At 49.1% G+C, this 23,308-nt stretch overlaps 1 protein-coding gene across 3 annotated transcripts in view; it reads right to left on the minus strand.

Annotated features, from left to right (window-relative positions):
- FYCO1 (FYVE and coiled-coil domain autophagy adaptor 1) overlaps positions 1–23,308 on the minus strand; it is a 113,787-nt gene that overhangs the window by 67,566 nt on the left and 22,913 nt on the right. The window contains exons 1-4 of one of the 3 annotated variants that reach the window (XM_079933446.1): positions 18,171–18,262; positions 8,604–8,746; positions 5,513–5,619; positions 3,773–3,898 (exon numbers count right to left, since the gene is read on the minus strand). In XM_079933446.1, the coding sequence (XP_079789572.1) occupies positions 3,773–3,898; positions 5,513–5,619; positions 8,604–8,658 (288 nt within the window). In that variant the 5' untranslated portion in view covers positions 8,659–8,746; positions 18,171–18,262. Of the gene's footprint in view, positions 1–3,772; positions 3,899–5,512; positions 5,620–8,603; positions 8,747–18,170; positions 18,263–23,308 lie in introns of those variants that run through there. The other 2 variants (XM_079933445.1, XM_079933447.1) reach the window with 2 other exon arrangements.

Here is a 23,308-nt window from a genome sequence, read left to right on the forward strand (position 1 = left end):
GAACACAAAACATTTGAGAATGTCACCCCACAGAGGGAGGCCTAAAGTGGGTGGACGTCTTGCAGGCCTCCATCTGAGAATAATCTGTAGACTCCAGCATACGTGTCAAGGAAGATACAGTCACGAAAGGCTCAAATATCTACTGTGGATTCTACCGGAATGTCATTCTTCCTCCTCTGCTCCATCAGAATCCCTGGGTTTAGAGTCAGAGATGAAACAGTCTGACTTAATTTGGAATATTTACAAAACAGCTTGGAGGTAAATGAAGGGCTTCTCATACCAGAAGTACACTTGAAGAGGAAGAGACGGTCTCAGTTTAGCTAATGCCTGGGCTTATTTTTGAAGTTTTGGGAGAAGAGATGCAGGGGAAGAGGCCTAAGGGGCTTGGCTGGAGCCCATGTGGAAGGGGCAAGAGAGAGGAGGGCAAAAGGCAGAGGAGTGTTAGGGGGACTTGTGATGGACGTATAACTGCCTCCTCTGTGTCCTCGTGGAACCATCACTAAAATCCACATATCTGTCAATGCTTTCCTAGCTGGATTTATTTTCAGCTATACCAACACACTGCATTTAGTCAGAAGGTGCCCAGGGGGTGAGGGCAGGGGTGTTTCTAGGTGGCCCAGTTACACTGAAGTAATGAAAAATGGGTGTGGTTCTGTTTCAGGAAGTCTGAGGTGGACGGAGGGTCCAGGTGCAGGCCTGTCTTCAAAAACTCTCCCCACAGTGCCAAAACATGGCTTCTAAAGAGGTTTCTGGAAGCTTGTTGTGATGGTGGTGGGGTATGCTGGTCACAGACTCTGGCCCTAGTTGCCAGGATGGACCATGGGCCATGTAGATCTGATCAAATTAGGATTCATGCTCCCAATGTTTCAGCCCCAGAAGCTCAAGATAAGTAGGCAGGAACTCAAAACCTCTCAACCTACCACATGCACCTGTTCTGATAGGTGCTGGCTCTGAGCAGGGTAAGCCAAGACCCATTCCCTCCTCACCTCTTCAAAGGTCAGAAATGTTTAACTTGGTGGTTGGGGGAAGGGACGGTAGTGGTTTGACCAAAAGATGGTCCTAATCCTCCATCCTATTAAGAAGCCAGCCATGGTGCTGGAATGAGACAGGAAACATGAGGTATGACCTCAAGCACCGGCACATTCATGATGCTATAAACATCCCGGTACCCAGCACCTTTTAGCTCAGAGCTATATGCCTTCTCATTGCTGACTTGAGGAAATGATACCACAATATGAAGTAGTTTTAAAAAATAAGAAGGTGTGAAACCTCAGAAGACATTTATGTAAGAGGCTGTAAGACATTTTTTCCATGTGAGTTTTGTGGGTTTGGGGTATAGCCAGGAGGTCTGGAAATGAAGGTGGGCAGCAGCCTGACGTGGCTTTATAAAAACCACCATGGCACGTCCGTGGGGAGCGTATCAAGACAGATGCCCAGGGGAGAATCTTGATGACATCCCTATGTCCAAATGCTTTTCCACTGATAAGTGAGGTGAGAACAAAGTGTTCAGTGGTGATAACCAGGAGACCCAGGCAGCCGAGAACAGCTGAGCAAGGCATCCTGAAGTGAAGTGTACTGGCCACACAAATGCACACCCACACATAGGCCCTGCAGCATCTAAAAAGAACCCCACATAACAGCCCATGTCTGTAAGCTCCCAAGGGAAGGGCTTGTTTTTTTGTTTTTATTTGTTTTTGGCTGTGATGGGTCTTCGTTTCTGTGCGCGGGTTTTCTCTAGTTGAGGAGAGCGGGGGCTACTCTTCTTTGTGGTGCGTGGGCTTCTCATTGTGGTGGCTTCTCTTGTTGCGGAGCATGGGCTCTAGGCATGAGGGCTTCAGTAGTTGTGGCGCACAGGCTCAGCTGCTCCACGGCATGCGGGATCTTCTCGGACCAGGGCTCGAACCCATGTCTGCTTCAGTGGCAGGCGAATCCTTAACCACTGCACCACCAGGGATGTCCTGGGGCTTCTCCTTAGTAATAAAATGGCCATTGTAACAGCATTTAGAACATTTAATTTTTTGAAGGCAAAGAGTTGAGGCTACATTTTAAATCAGGCCTATTAACTGAACTGATTATATATGTAAAAGGAGCTATTTTAAAAGGTCTTTTTAGGGACTTCCCTGGTGGCGCAGTGGTTAAGAATCCGCCTGTCGATGCAGGGGAGACGGGTTCGAGCCCTGGTCCAGGAAGACCCCACATGCCATGGAGCAAGTAAGCCCGTGCACCACAACTACTGAGCCTGTGCTCTAGAGCCTGCGAGCCACAACTACTGAGCCCACGTGCCACAACTACTGAAGCCCGCACGCCTAGAGCCCATGCTCTGCAACAAGAGAAGCCAACACAATGAGAAGCTCATGCACTGCAACGAAGAGTAGTCCCCGCTCGCCGCAAATAGAGAAAGCCCGCGCACAGCAAAGACCACCCAACAGAGCCAAAAATAAAATAAATAAATAAATAAATTTATTATTTTTTTTAAAAAAAGGTCTTTTTAAACATCCTTTGGGGAAGGGAACAGTAATAGTTCCCTTATACTGCAAATGAATATAGTGCATAGCCTTGTTGGGTTTTTTTGTTTTTGAACTTTTTGAGATCATGGGTCCACTTTCATCATCCACTTTCTTAATTTTTGTTAGCATCTAATCAGAACTCATTGCACTATACTGAGAAGCGATACAACACTTAATCATGCACCTGAATGTCCCACCAGGCAAGATCTCACGGGACGTATCTGTACTACCTGGACATTAAACCAACTCCTATGAGCCAGGATCTTTCCTCATTTTCTCAGCTGTCAGAAGGTACAGCTGGTGGAAAATGCCCAGCCCTCAGTGTCCACGTGTCTAACACCATCATTCGCTATAAGGAGAAACCCACCTGGCTCCAGCTGGCACGGCCAGGGAGTTCTTCCCAGAGCACCTGACCCTGTGGCCTTTGTGGAAGGCTGGCCAAGGAGCATGTCTGCCAACTTCAAAGGGACCTTAGACTTACTCATGAGATACTGGAAAGAAAGATGAAATATACAAACCCTTTAGGCCTCCTGCCTCAAATCTAGGGGATTACTTGCTCCTTAATGCGCAAAGTTCTTCACTCCCAGATGGACTAGGCTAGTGTGTGTGTGTGTGTGTGTGTGTGTGTGTGTGTGTGTGTGTGTGTGTGTGTGTGTGTGAGAGAGAGACAGAGAGACAGAGAGACAGAGACAGAGAGACAGAGACAGAGAGACAGAGACAGAGAGACAGAGTATGCGTGTTGTTGCTGATCTGGAGTTTTGTAAAACAGCAAAGCCATGGCATTCTGCTCTTGAGGGGCTCAGAACTTAATGTGCGAAGCTGCTTAGTTGTCTCTCAAGATCCCACATCACTCTTCATTTTAAATCCAAGTTTCCTGGGCAAATCATAGGGAAAGTAGCCTAGCAAACTCTAAGAATTTTATCTAAGAAACCGATTCTTTTAAAAAGGTAAAGGTGTCCTAGGCTGTACACCTCTCGGGGGCACCATGAGCAGACCACAATGTGAGCAGCCCACCCTGTTAGGTTACATTTGGGTTGGGGTCTAATACAGTCAGGACTGAGCCACTCCTCGGCTTGGTAAACACTCACCTAGGTGGCTTCCCAGAGCTCTCAGTGGGCACTGCATATACCTGGACTGGATTTCTTTACTTCCTTCCTACACGTAAACCCTCACTTCCTCACTTGGCTGTTTGCAGCAAAGGTCTCTGCGAGAGAGGTTTAAGGCAGGCAAGGGAAAGAGGTGAGGTCCCTGGCTTCTCTGCTTACCTCTGAAATAGACTTGACGAATCGGATCCCGTCATTGGCTCCTTTCACCTTGGCCAGGCAGGCACAGAAGTAATCCCAGTAGTCCTTCTTGTTGCCCAGGAGGGTGGCCTTCTCTTTCTGATCAAACTGGGCAGGGAAAGGAGAGTGAGGACGTCCAAACCCACTGCTATTTATCCCACCATTTAAACGATGAATAATGACAGCTTCTTAGTTGCCTGGCACTGGGCAAGGCCCTTTATTGGCATTATTTTTATTTACTGGTGAATGAGGGGGTTTTCGCCCTCAATTTACAGGTGAGGAAACTGAGGCTAGGAGAGGTTAAGTAACTAGCTCAAGGTCATACAACTAGTGAGGTTCAGGAATAACAGGCGCCCAAAGGGACCTCTGTGTATAGAGTTGGGTGGAAGACACCAAAGGTGCTATTAAGACATGGTAAAGAAACTCAAATGAAACGTTTTAAGGGGAACATGAAGAGTGTTAACGATGTCTTGACATAGGGAAATGTGTTAGTGACATTTTATCCGTTACTCAACTCAAGTTTCATTACTGTTTTAATATACATAGAATAAATCCAAATAAATGTCAGCCATGAGCCATTTCAAATCTAAAACCAAAATGGGCTGGAAAAAAAAAGCGCCCTATTAATACTTTCATAATGTAAAACAACAGAACCAGTTGAAAAGGCATGTGACCAAAAAAGAGGGGATATATGTATACATACAGCTGATTCACTTTGCTGTACAGCAGAAACTAACACAACATTGTAAAGTAACTATACTCTAATAAAAATTAAAAAAAAAAAAAAGGCACATGAAAGGTGAGCCTTCAATACACTGAGACACCTCCTCCAGTGGGCTCTCATCCTATACACGTTGGTGGGAGGTCGTGACATTGCAAACTTATGGTGTTCAAAATGATAGAGGATATCTTCCTATAACGTAATGTTCTATAGCATTTTTTTATTATAAAAGATTTGCATACATTGTTAGGACAACTGGATAAAACAAAAAAGAAAAGAAAAAATTATAATGCCTACACCATCACCCTAAGATAACTTCTGTTATCATATTGGTCCATTTCCTTCCTGCCTATTGTAGTTGCCTGTATTTTTCCACATCTGCAGAGTTCTCTAGATCTGTGCTTCTTGAACCAAGCAGATATAAGCATTACACTGTAAACATGTTAAAAGAAAACTTCCTGAGCTGACCTCAGAGATCCTGATTCAGCACGTCAAGGTGGGGACCAAGAGTGCACTTCTAACCGGTTCCCAGGTGATGCCGATGCTGCTGGTCTATGGACCACACTTTGAGGAGCGAGGCTCTAAAACAGGGGCCTCTGGATAATCTTCAGAGGGTCCGCATACTCCTAGAAAATGTGTGATTGCACGTGTATGCATGTGTTTGGGGAGAGATTCCATAGCTTTCACCGGACTGCCAAAGGGGTACGTGACTCCCCCAAAGTTAAGATCCCTGCTATACAGAGAGACCTTGTGACCTGCATTAAGATGACCTAAATCTCTGAAGAATGTTCTCGATTCCCAAAACCATCCTGAGGGGCAACATTCTGATTCCTCAGAGGATCACACTTGGAGGCTGGGGATGGCTCTGACCTTCAGTCTAACCAGGAGGGCTCAACGGCTGCACTGAGCTTTCAGAGCTGCGTCCTGAATGTTGATGAAGAAGCCAAGAGGGAGACAAGAGACAATAGAGCAGAAATCAACACATGACAGGAGTCACTTACTTGAAGGAGATACTCAAGTTTATATGAAAACTTATGCAAGCTGGTGCTGTCATCTGTGACGGGTTCCCCTGCTTCCTTAAATTCTCTGCTTAGCTCTGTCACAGCATCTTTAAGACAACAAACAGGAGCATGTCACCAGATGGAGACTGGCCTCCGAGAGAGCAGCGGGATGGCCCCGGGGAGCAGCAGGCCTGAGTGGCCCATGATGGCAAAGCACCGTGCACACGTGGAGCACTACATAAACATCCATGGGCGGGAACTCCAAGTCAGAAGGCGCTAGGATGTCCTGAGAGCCCACAGGTACTTCACAACAGCTCACTGACTGGGCACATTTCTTGGTCATCCCTGTAGGCCCACCATGTAGGCCTTATCATTTGCGAGTAGTATTTCGTCAAAAATGTCTGCTGTGTGGATAAATCATACAGCAGTCCCCTAATACTGACTTCCTGAGAGCTTTATCCTCTACTCCAGCCATGTTTCTTGTTCTTCACTGTAACCCCACTGCTCGGTACAGTTAAGTCCAGGTTTCCAGAGGACCCAGAATATGCAGAGGTCATGACGACAATGCCAAGAATGACACCACCACCTGCTTCTGTTAACTGAGTACTGGCTAGGCACCAGGCCTCTGCGTGTTTTTCTCATTCAATAGAGCACTGTGAGGCAGGAATTGCTTTATTTCAACAAATCTAAGATGCAACTGATTTTAAGATGATCCCAAATCCAGAGCTGTTAAAATGTGAAAAAAACGTAAATGCACGGTAGAATTGATGAAAGCTGGCATTATCATCCCCACTTTACAGACGAGGAACTCACGGAGAGGTCAGAGCCAAAGATCACGGGTGGCAAACAGCGGAGCTGAAATGAGAACCCTGGTTTTCTCAGGGGCTCTCTGACCCCAGAGCTCACCTCTTAACTTCTAAGACGATTTACCTCCCAGCGTAGAAAAAGAGGAAAAACCCCTTTGACTCTCACTCACAGCCCTGCCGTGGGACAGAGGGACTGTCAGAAGTTGCGTTTGGTTTAGACACTGAGAAAGATGTCCCCAGCCGAGATGGCTGGGACATGCTGCACAAAGCTACCTCCTCTGACAATTCTTGAAAGAAAAGGAACCCCTAGCCACTGCTCTCAAACACCATGGTTAGAAAGCAGACCTGCCAGGACTGAAGCTGAGCCTGAGCTGCTAAAAGTTAATCAACACTGACTCCTCAAGCAAAGGTCAGCAAATGGCGAAGACATGTTCTTGGGACTGAGTCTCACAACAAGTGACTGTGGTCTGGTGTGTCCTACTAGAAGTGTCTGCTGTGGCGGCACTGACAGCCGGCAGCCAGGGACCAGGAAAGACACACAGCCGTCCTCCCCCACCCTCAGGCTGGGGTAAAGCTCATAACCTGACCTGGGAACTCCTGAAATTTTGAAAGAAGGAGCCTTGGACGTGGAATATGAAATTTCCAGCTCTAATCTCTGATAATTACCAACAGATGAAAAGAAAGGGTCTTGAGAAAGGGTGGTGCCTTTTAAAAATTCCCACCAAAGTGCTCTGAGGGCTGGTTATAGGACGTTGAGATGGCCTTGGGATGTGGGGCATGACAGACGAGGATAGCACATGGGGTGGGAAAGGGCAACTGAACAAATTCTGATGCCTGTCCTCCTCCCTGGATCAGGAGCTCTGCCATGGGCTCCTCTCTTCCCTCCAATAAGGACCTCTGGGTCCCAGACTCATCCTTGAGAACCAGAGACTAAAACAGAGAGAAGATGGCTTACTTTGTGGAGAAACCTCTGAAGACCAGGGGCAAACTCAGATTTGCAGGGACTGTCATTTTACTTTCTGTGTGTATGTGTGTGCATGTGTGTGTGTGTATATAGATTTAAAAAGAAAAAAGCCATCTCCCACATTTTAGCTGGATGTAGACTGGTGTGGTTAAGAGCACAGACCCTGGCACCAGGTGTGTGTGCAAACCCAGGCTCTGCCTGACTGGATGTGTGACCGTAGGCAAGTCACTTAACCTCTCTGTGCCTGTTTCCACATCTGCAAAATGGGAATAATAATGGTCCCTGCCTCACAGGACCAAACGTGAGGACTCAATGAGCTATTATTATCTGTGAGACTCGTGCCTGGCACACATGAAATGCCATGAAGGCCCAAAATACTACATAAACAGGAGATACGCCTGAGAAAGTGATTTTTATCTCATCGATATTTGCCTTCACAATGAAGACTGTTGTGGCCTCCACTAACCTGGGTATGAGAGACTGCAGTCGGTTATCACTGTGTCTGAGCAGTTAGGAACCTGCGCCTTGAGTCTGTCAGGAGAGTGTCACTGGGGTCCCCATGACACGGAGGAAGGAGTCAGCTTCAGACTGTGTTGTAGCAAATGTGCTGGTGCTCCAGAGAGGCTTACAAGACCTGCTCTGGTGATTCATGAGGGATGGAAAACTTGCCAAAATTCTCCCCTTGGGACGTCACCTGAAAGGGTGAACCTGGGCCCTGGACTCCACAGCCAGTACAGAACACAGCGGGTTCCTCTCGAGCCTGCTCTCTGCACACGCACCCCCGCCTGCCTTGCCTTTGTCCAGTGAGCCAAGGCCCACAAGTCTCTCTCATTGGGCAACGTTGAGCTCAGGGAAGTCTGGGGGGCAGCAGGCCCAGAACTGGAGTGAGTCCCACCCGGAACCAGGTGGAAGAGCAAAACAAGCAAGATGGGTGTCTCGTCTTCCTGCTTAGAAGGAGGCAGAATATCTCTGCAAATGAGCCAATTCCGCCGTCTCCCAGAGACTCACAATTCAAAGACTTAACGGGTGGTTTGAAAACACAAACACACACACACAGAAATCAGACCCAGACCCAGAAAGAGGTATTTGATTTTGTTTACAAAGTGCCTTTACAGTGCCTGAGAGGAGGGCCAGGCAAGGTCTCCCAGCCTTAACAGGGCGGACATCTGAGCCCCAAATATTTCAATATGATGTGTCCCGAGGGCTCCGATTACTCTCGGTGTAAACACAGATCACAGGGCTAATTTCAGCTGGCAACAGCAAAAGCACAGTCACAGCTCTCTCAACACCAAGCTCGGTGTGCCCTGCAGCCAAGCCGTACCTTGCAAATCGCGGATGATTCTCTGCAGCTGGCTCTCCACGCTGGTGGACGCCATGGTAACCGGGACCGTCAGGGGCCGCCTTTCCTGGCTGTGGGCCTCCTGCCTGGGGCCGCTCAGCAGTGGTCAGACGCCGAGGTGGCACCTGCACAGGAGCGGTCACAGACACAATTTAAAGACAGTAGTAGAGGCACACTGCTCTGGGCACAAAGTCGCCCCATCTGGGCATCTTCCCTCAATGGGAAGGGCTTGACCTTTCTGTGTGGGCCTTGCTCTGTGGGCATTCTCTGATACACTTATGTTCAGACACAGGGACCTGGTTGGGAGCTTCAAAAGAAACAAGATCAACTAAAGAGCATGACCTATTCTTTCTGAGCTCCCCTCCTAGTCTGCCCTTAGGCAGGCCTGCCGCACTTTCCACCTTTAAAAACGCTTCCCAGTGGCTCCCCCATCCCCCTACACCAAGGCCAGAACTAGTCCAACCCCGCTCACTGACCTGCTAAGCCTAAGGTGCCACCACACCAAATCAGCTGTCTCCTCCAGGCCGGGCCCTCCCCCCTCCCCAGGCAGCGGTGGAGGCCTGAGGCTGAGGACACATACCCTAAGGGCCTCCGGACCAAGGAGAGCCTGGCTTGCCTCTCAGGGAGGTCTGCAGCCTCCAGCCACCAGAGTCCCGCTCAGCTTGGGAGGGCAGACACCAGGGGCCGTCAGGGGCCTGCGCAGCCCTCAGGACCAGTCAAGGGCAGTCTCTATTTTAAGCTCGGTTACAGTTCTCTCACGGCTGGTGAGTCCCGAGTTACCATCGCTACTTGGGCAGCTGCTGAAGTGATTTAAGGACACAGAGGTGGCTGGAGACCAACAAAGAGGAGGAGATACGAGCAGCATCGGAAGGAGGTCTGGACACGCACTTGGACACCACCATATTCTCCTTTCAGAACCTCTAACCCTTTCCTTAGATGTCCGCTGCAAAGGCGTAACATTTGCTGGCAAAAGCAGTTGGCAAGACTAGAGGTGGCCTTAGTAGCCACCCCTAGACGAGGGCCTGCTGCGCACTGGGCCTGTTAGGTGCTTTACACACTGACTCATTTTAATTCTCAGCAGCACCCTGGGAGATAGGTAACGTACAAGGGAGAAACTGGCATACAGAGAAGCTGTGTAACTTGTCTAAGGCCCCGGGCCAGTAGGGAGGGGAATCGTGATGCGAACTCTGGTCAGTCTGAATTCAACCCCTTTGGCTCTACAACGGAGCCACTGTCACTACAGCAAATGTCAACCACTTCCACTGGCTTCTAGGAACTGCCCGGAACTCCAGCGCCTCTCAAATGTGCCACCACCTTGAGTGTTTCAAACATGAACTGGTCCTCACTCTCCCACCACGCTCTTCGCCTTACTGCTCTAGGAGACAAGGCAAGAAGATCCAGGGGGAGAAATGGTCGCCAACCTCAAGTTCCTCCAAATATTTACACAAGCATTCCAGGTCAGCCTGAGGCCTGGGGAGGGCCTGTCATGGCGCAGATATGCCAAGGCCTGTTTTTAACTCACAAGCCAGTGCAGCTGTGAGTCAGTGAAAACAAGGCCCAAATAGGGCTTCTCCAGCCTAGGAGGAACTAGACAGGTACATACCTGTACCACACTCCCAGTAATTCGTGACATGGAGCGCCAGAGAGCCAGGGCATCCACAAAGACTCCGCCCAAGTCCCTAGCAAGTGCTGGCACCTGCCATCACAGACACCAAACCGAGGGTGGGTGTGATTTACCAGAAGCCAGCCTGCCCATCCCTGGGCGGCTCTCTAGGTCAGCTGCTGAACACAGAGCCTGAGCAGGGACCAGCCAGGGCCCTAGAGAGCAGGAGCCCAGGATGGGCCAGACTTCTGCAGGGGCTCTGCTGCCTGGGCAGACACTTGGCTCCTCCCCCAGCGAGGAGGAGAGGACCAAGGATCATCACTGTCAATGCACAGCTGTCCCGGCACCACACGGTCAAGTGCAGCCTGGGGATACTGGGGCAACAAGGCACCATCCAGCCCTGGAGGAGCTCGGCTGTGCACCAAGAAGACAGACAGAAAAGCATCCAGATATGCGGATATGGCAGAAGAGGTCCATGCAGAGACATGAATAAAAAGTTATGGGTACTCAGCAAGGAGAGGGAATGAACCAGGGATACACACAACAAATGATGTTTGCCGAGTGAAAGAAGCCAGACTGAAAAGCTACCTACTTTATGATTCCATCTGCATCCTGTTCTTACAAAGGCAAAACACTGGTGGGGAATCAGATCCATGGGTGCCAGGAGCTGAGGGGGGAGGGAGGGTTTGACTACAAGAGAGTATGCAGAAATTCTGGTGGGCAACTCTACTCTGTGTCGTGATTATGGTGTTGGTTACGTGACTGTATATATTTGACGAATATATATTTGTCAAAACTCACATACTGTACATCTTATCTCAGCAAACAAAAGAGCAGCATTGGTATGAATTTAGCAAGATGCAATGGGACCTGAGGAAGGGAACTTTCATTCTGCTGGGGGAAGGGAGAGGATGGTGGACACTCTCAGTAATGGCAACTTAGCTGGGTGATGAACAGGAGGTCATCGAAGAGACCTGAGGAGGAGAGGGCGCCAGGGTGGAGGGCACAGCAGGTGTAGAGGCTGTTTCTCTACCTGCACTCCCCTTATTTGACTATGGTCACCAGAGAGCTTTGTACCTTCGGGAAGAAATAATCTTGTAAGAAGATAACCTATACCCCATGAGTCCACTGGGTCTCTGTGTATACTTACTTAAAACTAGGCTGAGACTCACAAATGACAGAGAGGGCGGAGCCTGGAAAGGAAGCACTAACGACAACAGATTCTTAGTCATCCAGGCTCTGGCTGGGACAACGCATGAACTATAAGACCAGCTGGATGTCCTAGAAACCAGCCCTCTTTGGAGCCTGGCACAAGGGCAATAGTGTCTGTAAACCAAACTGGCATCTTGGAATGACGAGCCTGAACAGGTAGAAACATGCTCCTTCAAGACTTCTTGGCACTCTGGTGAAGCCGCAAGTGTCAGCCCGAGCCCAGGAGGCCTTCTCCGCCTGAGCCTCGGAGTGCCTCCCTCCCCTGAGGCCAAGTTCCCAGGCCACGGGGTGAGCTGTGCCCAACCACTGATTACACAAGTTGATTTTCCAAAGACCCTCTGCCTCACCACCAAGATGAGCCCTGAGAAACAGCTGCTGGGCCTATAGGGCACAGTGACTACACAGTGACCCACCACAGCTGTGGGTCACCACCTCACAGGTTTTCAGGAAGCAAATGGTCACCACAGGAATGCTATTTTCATGGACTTGAAAGAATGACTCTTCGCATTCTGGCCTCCCTTTTCCTGGGCCTGAGGTTATTATTAAACTTCAAAAGACACAGAATGGGGCACAGTCTCTCTCCACTCCTTGGTCAACTTCCTTGTGTCTCTAGATAAGCCTGCCCTTTGGTTTAGGGATGAGATATTTTTTACTCACAACACTTCTGACACCAAATGTGTGGCTTTTTCCCCCACACCGATATCCAGTTGACACTAATGGGTGTCCTACAATTCAATTCAATTCTTTTTCTTTTTGGCCATGCCGCAGGGCTTGCGGGATCTTAGTTCCCCGACCAGGGATTGAACCCGTGCCCTCGGCAGTGAAAGCGTGGAGCCCTAACCATTGGACCACCAGGGAAGTCTCTCAATTCAATTATAACTCTAACTACCTGAAGCCAGTGCAGACCCCATAGGTTAAAGGCTCAGTCCACAAGGCTGCCCCAGCTTCAGACACCAGTCACAGGTCCCAGTACCTGTCACTACCTGTACCTCTGACCAACCAGCTATACACTGGGGTTCCCAAAATCCCCATCTCAGGTTCTATAATTTGCTAGAACGGCTCACAAAACTTGGGGAAACATTTTACTATAACTGGTTTATTTTAAAGAACACAATTCAGCAACAGTGAAATGCAAGAGATGCAAGATAAGGGGGGTGGGGTGGGAGCTTCCATACGCTCAGAGCTCTGCGCCCTCCAGTACTTCAATGTGTCATCAGCACAGTATTTCTCAGAATCCTATCATCTGAGGTTTTTACGGAGGTTTCATTACATAGGCATGACTGATTAAATCACTGGCCACTGGCCATTTATGCCACCTTCAGCCCCTCTCCACTCCCCAGAGGGGTCTAAGGGTGGGGCTGAAAGTCCTCTGGCAATCAGTCCTCAGGCAGAAGCTATCTATCCAGGGGCCCATGAAGAGTCATCTTAGTAGCATATGGTTATGCTTATGGTTGAAAGGGTTTTGCTATGAATAACAAAAGACACTCCTATTACTCAGGAAATTCCAAGAGTTTTGGAAGCTCTGTGCCAGGAACCAGGGTAAGAGATCAAATATATATTTCCTATTATATTACGGGAATCACAGACTTCTGGCATGGACCAGTGCGATCCTGACCTCTACAACCCATTGGCAACCTGCTCTCCTAACTCAGGAGACACTCCACACCGCCATGGGCTCCAGGACTCCAGCGCCTTGCAAGGCCCGCAAAGTGCAAATCACCTCCATCAACCCAGGGTCCTTGTTGCAGACATTGTGAACACCTCCATCACTGTCTCTAGCAAGCTCTTTCAAATACCAGAGAAATCCATTTTATAAAATTTGGGGGAACACTGGATTCTCTTGCCAACAACTCAAAATTGTGTTTAAGCTTATCCAGAATGTCTGAAAACATCCAGTCTTCTGGTAAAGAGGAAAAGGGACTAAACGCGTTTTTAAAAATTCTTATTTATTACTTGGTACTGTTACCTGGGTTCCTCGTCACAGCCTATGTATTATTTTAGAGGTAAAGGATCTTCCCTGACCTCCAAATTCCTCCCATACCTGCCTAGATGTGCCTTAAACAACAGAGACGGCAGTTCAGTCCCAAATTAAGATACGAAGACGCTGACTCATGGAAACTTCTTTACACTATGGTACAAATGACTAATACTCATGATGTTGCCCCCAAACTGGCTCTGGCAGGAGAAACACAGTGCCAGCTGAAATTGCCACTTGCCATCTGCCTCTACAAGGATTAAGCCACTGCAGCCATTGACCTTCAAGACATCCTGAAAGGAGTTCAGGGTGGAGATCAGGAATGAGGCACTCTGTGCTCTGGGAAAAACTGGCAGAACAAGCCTTCCGATAGTTCGACATTTTCAGGAGAAGATTTTACGAGCCTAAATTCTTCCATCTTCTCATATACAGAAAAACACTCAAATCATTAACAGTGACATCTGCTCCTCGTGACTAGCAGCAAGCCTTGCCACAATGTGTGACTGACTGCACGCACCCCCTTCACTAAAACCATATATACTGACCTTCCCCCCCTTAACAAAACTTAACCCACGGCTCTCATGTTGTGTATTTTTTTTTCAGCTGACAACAGCATCTGAGTAGCCACATAAGGAAAGAAGGATCAGAAGGGGAGGAGGAGGTCTGGGGCATAGAAGACAACCCTGCCCTGCCTGCCAAATTTGCCATACTTGCTCCCAACACAACAGCTAAGACATGACCCAGAGAGGGCACCATACAGTCGGCTCCTCCCCGACTCCCAAACAAGCTGGGGCATACACGTTGTCAACTCCACCCTGACTGGGAAAGAATGTTAACAAGGACAGTTCAGACCAGTCAAAAGCAGGAAGCCTTTCCGAAGAGTCCATTGCCTCGGCCTGGTTCAGCACACCCAACAGCATCTATCTAGTTACCACCTATGGAAAGGGGGCACTTGGCTGGTACCTGCAGCTGTGAAGGCCTGGAGGTCCCGGGGCTCAGTGCTGAAACGGTCAGTGGTCAGGCAGACTGCCCTCACCAGAGCTTCTAGATGGTGCCCAGGAGAGTGCTCAAGAGTTTATCAGAGGCCAGCTCAGAGGCCAAGATTTCAGCACACATGAACAAAGGCTCATTAGGCGACACAATTATAATTAAAGACCTATAATTAAAGGGCTGACCAACTGCAGGCCTGGGTCATCTCGCCCAAACCACTCCTTGCTTGTAATCTTCTCTTTCTTAAAGGGAATGAAGACTTGAGACTTTGCCATCACTTCTTGAAACTTCTCTTGGCCCCCTCCCTCCCACCAACAATTCCAGGTCTCTTGGTCACTCCCCCTGGAACATACACAAAACTGGCCCCGATTCCAGTCTGCTGACCCAGGAGAGCAGGGTCAAGAGGGATTTGTGGCTGTGCGGTGTTGCTTCTGGGCTTGGAGAAAGCTATCTTTTTTACGAAGGTGGGCAGTTGCTCAGGAAGGAGCCACATATCCACATTTGGGGGTGCAGGGCGGAGGTCTTGCCACTGGAAAGCCCAGAGAAAACATCCAGGAAGCAATGGACAAGGAAAGTGTCTTCTCTTCTCTCAATCACAGCTGAGTCCTGCCAAGCTGGACCCTATTCAGAATGCAGAATCAGATTCATCTTGTGAAATTTCCATTCCCTATCATGTAACAAATAATGCGATAAAGATTATGCCATGATTGGGTGAGCCCCATGGTACATTTAGTTCAAAGTACTGACCTCTTCCTACTCTGTGTGTGTGTGTGTGTGTGTGTGTGTGTGTGTGTGTGTGTGTGTGTGTGTGTGTGTGTGTGTGTGTTTTCAGATACAGTGGAGAGGTTACCCTTTACCTTCCTCCACGGAGGAGGTGTGCAAGGAGAAGAACAGACATTCTCGGTGGTTAACTTTGGCTGAGGCTTCTAGGCCCCGCTCCTGACCCAGGCTGTAGATGCCCTGGAAAGAGCACCTGGGGCTACAGTTCTTTCCAGCTCCACATTAAGCCGCCACCTCTGGTTCAGTTGCCAGCCCACCCTGGACCTCTTACAGGGATCCTCCTCTTGGCCTAGCCCTCTGCAGACTGATGGCTTGCTTGGAATGCTTTTTCCCTTCAGGATTTTCTTCTGGATTCCAAGGGCTCCCCGAACTCGGTTTTCTGCCCCAGGCCAAGGGTGTAGTACCCCAGGCTCCTGAGATGGTTAGCCGGACCTGCCCTTGGGCTCTGAAACCAGCCACACTGCCACAGGACTATACCCAGACCACAGACTCTCCTTAAGTCTGTCCTCCGAAACACACCGGCACGCACATCCTCATCCCTGTGAGGAGGATCTGACCCAACTAGAAACAGGCACCTGGTTTCTTTCAAATGCCACAGAGAACAGCAAGGACCACCGGCGGCCACTAAAACCACCAGGCTGACTGGCTCCAAAGTGAGGAAGAGGGAGAAACACCTCCTGCCCAAATCAGCACAGTTCTGTCATCCTCATCCTGTAAAAGCCAGGGAGCCCATGCACTCTGAGGCCGAAGCTCTTATGAGGACAGTACAGTAACACATCTAAGAACAGCATGATAAACAGAGACCCATGGAAACAGTTCCAAACCCACCCTACTGATTGATTTAGGTGTTCAAACAGAGGCTATTAAACCAACCAAAAGCTTAAAAAAAAAATCTGGCATTGAGATCACAAACAGGAAATATTGTTTATCTTTTGAGCAACACAATGACATCCATCCACTAGGTGAACAGATGTTCACAAGGCCAAACTCGAATCATCTCTGCTCACAGGCGGCCTCTGGTTAACGAATCTTACCTGCTCTGCTGCCTGGGCTGGCTAGTGAATGTGGCTCCAGACTTTGAGTTCCTATCAGTGATTTTCACCATGACACCACAGCTAGACAATACGCTTCCTCTGCCTCAGGTTTAAAGACACTTTGGTTCTGAGTCACCAAAGCTGTCCTTGGAATCACCAGAAAATGCAGGTTACCCATTAGCCAAGCCTCTCCCCTAAAGGGAAGACGGGGACTGCCATTCTTGAGTGCCTATTGTATGTTCTAGAGGCAGCAGCCCACAGTCTCAGTGACCAACATGGGACAAAGTTACCAACTGCTCTGATCTTGTGCTGTTTTGGGTGGTTCCTCTTGTCACAAACATCTGTGGGGGCCATTCCATCCCAGAAGGACCAGGTTAAAAGCATGGCTCCTGAACCCATGCTGGTGTCCCAAAACCAGTCACAAGGAGCAAAGACCATCCAAAGAGTAGCTAGAGGATCGACTCTAAAGCAACACAAAAATAACTGGAGTAAAATATTAACTGTAGAATCTAACAGGTGGGTATATGTTCTCTATACAATTCTTTCAATGATTCTGTATGTTTGTTTTCCCAAATTAAAAACTAAATGAAGCATTACGCAAAGAACACTTTTAACAGAAACAGAAAATCTTTTTCCTACAGCCTTTTCACGTTCTTTCAATCAAAGAAGGCCCCGTCCCATCACTGAGACAATTAACTCTGATTTCCAGGGTGATTAATAATAACGGCTCAAAATTGGTACAGGGCATTCAATAATTTCTGAACAGTAGCTCTCAAGGGAGGGAGGGTCAAGTGGAATCTACTCAACATGGGCCCACTTCAGAGGGGTGGGAGCCACTGAAAGCAGAACCTCAGCGTGACAGCTCTTCCCCAGCTACAATACCCAGCAGCCCGCATTAGGCAGATGGCAGGGGAGTTAAGCTTGCTACAGAGCACAAGGCTGGAAGTGGCAGGAGAGCAGTGAGCAGATTAACGCCTGATCCTCTGCCCTCAAAGAGCCCCTGACCCATTTCTCTGTTGGGAAAGGAAACTGCTGTGGTAAGACAGGCAGAGGGACAGAGAGGCTGCGGCCAACACCGGTAGTTTCAAAGAGTGCTCTATTTTGCTCTGGAGGGGGGCAGCGGATGGAACTGTGAAGAGTGACAAGGGGCATCAGATGACACAAGTGCACTATCTGGGAGCCACGTGGTTAAGGTGTCAACCACACATGCTTTTCTGAGGAAAAGTAAAATTCAGCCCTCCCCTTACACCCTCCGACCTAGGTTCTTCATATCACGGACCCTAGCCGAAGTCCGGTGCAGCCACACCACAATCCAAAAATCCACAGGTGTTTCAGGAACAAGCACCTGGGGGCTATCTCGAAACCCTACACCAAAGCACAAGAGACACTGGGTAAAGAGAATGGGCCATGGCCTGGGGATGGCCCAGGATGAACAAACCGTCCCCTTACGAGAGGGGAGAGACCCGGGCAAAGTTAAGTCTTGGAGTTTTGCAAAGTTAAGGTCTGGGCTGTCCCGGCCCAGCTGAGCCAGGAAATACGCCTCTTCAGGTTATCGGCTTCTTGGACAATGCAAGCAGAAACTCGGGGACCTGTCCCTCCTGTGCTTAAAGACTCCAAGACTTGTTCTGAGACCACACATGTGGGATCCTTGGCCGTCGGGTGTTTTGGAACTGGTGTTTGGGCGGAGGGGGGAGGGGGGCTGTCTGTCTTCCTAACTGATTACCAGAGGCAGCCTGGGTTCCAGGGTCAGATTCACCGGCCCTAGGTGCTTCCTAGGCCCGCTGGGCAAGGGCATTGGGCAAGGGCTCCGGCAGAGTCTGTGGGACACCCGGCATAAGGGCGGAGGCGGTAAGGGCAACAGGTGACAAGCCGCGCCTGGAGGGAAGTTCTCCGCTCCGGAGACGACAGCAACTAGAGGTGCCCCATGAGTCCGGACGGCCATCCGCAACACTTACGCGCTCGTGGGTCCACGCTGGGACAGAACCGAAACTTTCTGCTGCCAAGCGGAAGAGTACGAGAGCGCGGTGTAGGCGGCCATGATACGCAGACCCCTCCGCAGACTGGCGCAGACTACAACTTCCAGCATGCTCCACAGGGCCTCTGTCTACAACTCCCATCGGACCCCACGGACAGAGTGCGGACTACAACTCCCGGCATGCTCCGCAGAGCCGATGCTCACAACGCCCACTGGTTCCATGGCGGCAGCCGGCTTTAAATTAACCCTTGCAATCCCTGGGAGCACGTGTGTCCACAAATCGTATGTCTGGGATCCTGAAAGCAGTGCTGTCCACGTGTGGCTTTTGAGAACTTGAAATGTGACTAGTTTGAGTTGAATTGTACATGTGCTGTAAGTGCAAAATACACCTGAGTTCCAAAAGAATGTAAAATAGCTCATTAACATTTTTATATTGATTCCATGTTGAAATAATAATGTTTCAATATATCGGGCTAAATAAAAAGCATTATATATTGCTGGGCCTAATGGTCTATCTTTTCATCCCCCTTGCTACTTAACACAGGGACCTGCTTAAAATCACTGCTCAAAAACTATGTGTTAATGAATGAACTATCACTCCTAACCTCCCTACTCTCTGCCCAATTTCTATTTATAAGTTACATTTTCCATTTATACGTTGTGAAGCACTCTGAGGCTGCACTCAATAGAACAAAATGCACTCATTAGTAATGAATGGTCACAAGAGAGGAGGGGAACAGTACCTGGAGTACTTCAGCCTATGACTGGACTCCAAAACACCCTTCTACCTCACAGGACTTAGCTGTTGGTGTCCAGTCAGGAGCCATGGCCCAAACATTACAAATGCACAAAGAGGGGAGTTATCTGGTAGAATAATTCAGGAAAGGAAATAGATTTAGGCTATGGCATCTCATTAGCCATCTTTTCTGAGTTAGTTGTAGAGAAGGCAGTGAGTTAGATGAATGGAATAGTCAATTTGTGGGAGCTGGGGAGAAGTGATTTCCATCCTTCCTGTTGGGATGGAAACAATGAAAGGAAAAGGGAAGAGGGGGAAGGAGATGGCAAAGGGAAATCATTCATCCTGAAATGCAGTCCCCCTAAAACTGAGTCCCCCTGCCAAGGGAACAGACACAGGTGGGTACTTCCTTCCCCAGACTCCCACAGTTCACTGCAAAGTGCCTTGGAACAATTTTAATGACACATTTAAGGTGTCCGTTCCCAGTTGTGTGGACAATCAAGCCAGGTCATTCTCTCTCAGTCAAGAGGGTTCATCCAGGTCACCTGGAAAAAGGGCCAAGATTCCCTGGGACAAAAGTAATCCTATGGAAATCTTTCCCCACACAGGAATGACCAGAGGCTGGCCAACTTGAGTGGCGCTTTGTGGTCTCACTCCCCTCAACGTGGCCCTCCCATAGCCTTTGCACAGGGCCCGGAACAGGCCCTCTACAAAAGTGGCCAGGGACCTGCTGGAGGTCTACATATCCCTCCCTCACCCCCACCCTCGTCTCTACTCCCCGCAACCATCCAATTCCACGTGCCATCTGTTGCCCATGTCTTCTAACTGTGGGTGATGCTCAAAGCTGGTTTTCTTTTTTCTTTTAGTACGTTTTTTTAAATTAATTTATTTATCTGGTTGTGCCAGATCCTAGTTGCGGCAGGTGGGCTCCTTAGTTGCGGCTCAAGGGCTCCTTAGTTGCAGCATGCAAACTCTTAGTTGCGGCATGCATGTGGGATCCACTTCCCTGGCCAGGGATCGAAGCCGGTCCCCCTGCTCCCCCTGGGAGCGTGGAGTCTTAACCACTGTGCCACCAGGGAAGTTCCCAAGGCTGATTTTCTGAAATGATAAAGTCAAGGGGCCAGGCAGGCCACCTTTGTCATCCTTTGGTCCTTCTAGCCACACTCTTTTGTGGAGGGGATAGGGGTGTGGGATGTGGGGGGATTGCAACAACCCTACACCTAAAATCTGGGCTGACCCCAAGGTGGAGAGGGGAGCTCTGTACTCGGAATAACTTGGTGAGGATTTAGGATAACTTTCTTTCCCTTACCAAAATCCCCTGCAAACCTGCCAAATATATCCTACCAAGTTTTCAGGATGCCTGAAATTCCCAGCAGGAAGTGGTATCATTCCTTCTGGCTGGAGGGTTGATCTTTGGAAGGTACTTGTTCAGGCACCATAGGTCATGAGACAGAAAAAACCTTGGACTTGAAGGCAGAAAACATAGGTGCCAGACCACGGGAGAGATAGGGACAGAAAGCTGAAGCTAGGCGCTCTCAAGACAGACTTGGCCTCCTGGACAATTTCACCTAAGGCCTGAATGGAGCCAATCTCCTACCATCCTGACCCACACAGGGCTTGTTTGACACTTTATCTCCAGTCCTCCTTCTGTATCACTCCTTTCACCCAAGATCTTAACCCAGATCCTTCATAAGCAGAGAACTTTTGAGAATCCTAAATAATGATCTTGGGTAGAAATGAAGGGAACATAACCAGTCTGAGGTAAGTCAGTACATGCTAATCTTTTATTTGCATATATGATACAGTGATGCTTTCTGTTTTTATGAGATGATTTTAAGAATAATTCATATTTGTCCCGTCACAGGCAGGTTTCATAAATGAAAGCCGCGAGTTCAACAAACCAGACACTGTCCGGGCTGGTGGGCCCAAGAGAAGAGCTCATGGGAAGCCCATTGGGGCGGTGCCTGGTGTTGACCGGAAGACATAAGCAAGTGTGAGAAGAAGAAACAGAAGTAGAAAAGAGTCAAAAAGATGGTCTCCTATCCACTTACTCAACCAACCACAAACATTGCTGGGCACTGAGGGAGGTTCTAGACATGCAACATGGGGTTTGTGCCCTCAAGGAACTTCCACTCTGGCTTGGGTCATCTGAGGTCTGGGGCTGCCCCAGGCTTGCAGGCATGTTCCTATTTAGAGATCAGCAAGGTTTCTCTCTTGCTGATTTCGTCCGAGAGTGTGGAGGTGGAAATGCTGTGAAGAGGATCTTCCCTCAGAGCTGCTGTGGATTTTTTATGCTCCAGGAGTGGTAGGAGGTCTGCAGCACCGGGTCCAGGGCACCATTTTTTGACTGGAGTAGGAGGCATAGGCCCACAATGGTCCAGTTGAGGTTGAGCAGTGGTTTCAGTGGGTAGGGGGAGGGGAAAGCAGGAGGTTGTGGTCCATGCAGAGTGTGGTCAACAAATGTGGGGTGTGGTCACTGGGGTGCAGCTTGTGGGTTGCTTCCTTCAGCAGTCCTGCCCAGGTTCCCTTTCTGGTAGGACGGATGCCCCTCCATCTTCCCATTCATCCCTCTCCTTCTCTGTGCCTCTTCCCTTGGATTCCCAAGGAGCTAGATTAGGAGAAGACTCTGGATTAAAAAGATTACCCCGGGAGCTAGTCTACTAGGGATGCCAAAACATCACTAGAAATGCAAAGAGACAAATGTGATTGTACTGATGAAGTGCTCCCAGGGATACAGCTGTACGTGTTGAAAAGAATACTTAGGTAAGTATCTTGGGATGTAAAGGAATGGGATGGGGCGAGAAGACGGTGGAGTGAGGGCATGCATGCTCTGTAGGGATACAAGCTCCCCAAACCTGCCTTCTAAGAAGAGTGGGCTCAAAACCTGCTTTGGTTTGGCGAAGTGGGTGTGTCAGTGGAGTCCTCAGCTCTTCTGATCCCTGGGCTCAGCCCGCCCTCTGAACAAAAGTTGAATAAAATTGTAATAATATCAATTTGAAGGAGTGCAGAATGATTAGCCTGACCAGAAGCTCATAGGCTTAGCTCTGACCCCATAACTGTCTTTCCTTTTGCTGTTCCTTTCTTCTGTGGTGAGTGATGGCCCCACCAACTGGCTATAAGTCCACGGGAGTTTTATCCCTTCAAGGGTGCACTACCCAGCCCTCTCCAACAGGTGCTACAGGCCTAATTCTAAAAACTAGACCCTCACTCTTCCCCAGTCAGCTCAAACTCCTTCACGGCTGGCTGCCCAGGGGCAAATAGATCATTGATCAATTGCAGCAGGAAGTGAAGGGGAAAATGCTTTACAAGCTCTCTAGGCTCCAGGTGAGGGCTCTATTAGTAGCTACTTTATTCAACAAGCATGTATTGAGTGCCTGCTGAGTGCAAAGTCCTGCTCAAGGGACTGTGGAAGACTCTGGAATTCCCATTTTCAAGGAGTTGCAGCCAAATGTTCCTAACTGGGCTGCATGTCAGGATCACATGGGGAGCTTTTCCAAAGGCCCCTCTCCAGAGCTGAATCAGGTTCACAGATTGAGACCAGGTCTGTGGGGTATGGGGAAGCTCAGAGGGTGGTTTTTATCTATGTCCTTGGATGTGAAGCTCTGGGACAGTGTAAGAGACAGGCATGTGTACCACTAACTAAAAAGCAAGGGCAAGTTTACCCAATGCCACAGAGAGAGACAAGCAACGTGCTCTGAGAGTGGAGACTAGCGAAGAAAGGTTAAGATTTATAAAGCAGCAGCCTGGGCAAACAAGGTAGAATATGTCACATGAGCATGGGTCTCACAAAGAGCATAAATTGTAAGAATAATGACAGCTATCATTCTTTTCTCCCACTCAGTACACAGTGATAGAACACCAGGGTCCACTGCTTGGCAGGGTGCAAGACCAGGTTCCTGCCCTCTGGCAGCCTGCAGTGTGATGGGGCAGGGAGATAGGACACCCATGGGTGTAACTACGACATGCTGGAGAGCGCCAAATACTATTTTAGAGAGAACAAGCGGAGTGCTGTGGCAACCCAGAGAGTGCTCTTCTGATTTACAGGTTGTGGACACCTTCCTGAAGGAGCTGGCATTTCAGCTGGGGCTTGCAGGTTAGGGAGTAGAAGGCCCAGCATGACAAAGGCCCAGAGGAGACTGGGAAAAGGGTATCTGGGAGAGGACCCGTGGCCTTTTGTGGCTGGATCCCAGGCTGCTTGGGGGGTGGGGGCTTACGTTGGAATAAAATTAGAAAGAATGGAAATGCTAGTTGGCACCAGATCGTAGGGGCCTTTATTTACATGCAAATAAAGCCTACGGTGTTTGGGCTTTATTTGCCATGTAACGTGGAGCCACTGAGGGTTTTGAAGCACCCTGATGTCAATGCAGAGGACGCTTGGTGGG

The sequence above is a fragment of the Stenella coeruleoalba genome, assembly GCF_951394435.1.
Source record: "Stenella coeruleoalba genome assembly, chromosome: 10".
In the NCBI taxonomy this organism is placed as follows: Eukaryota; Metazoa; Chordata; class Mammalia; order Artiodactyla; family Delphinidae; genus Stenella; species Stenella coeruleoalba.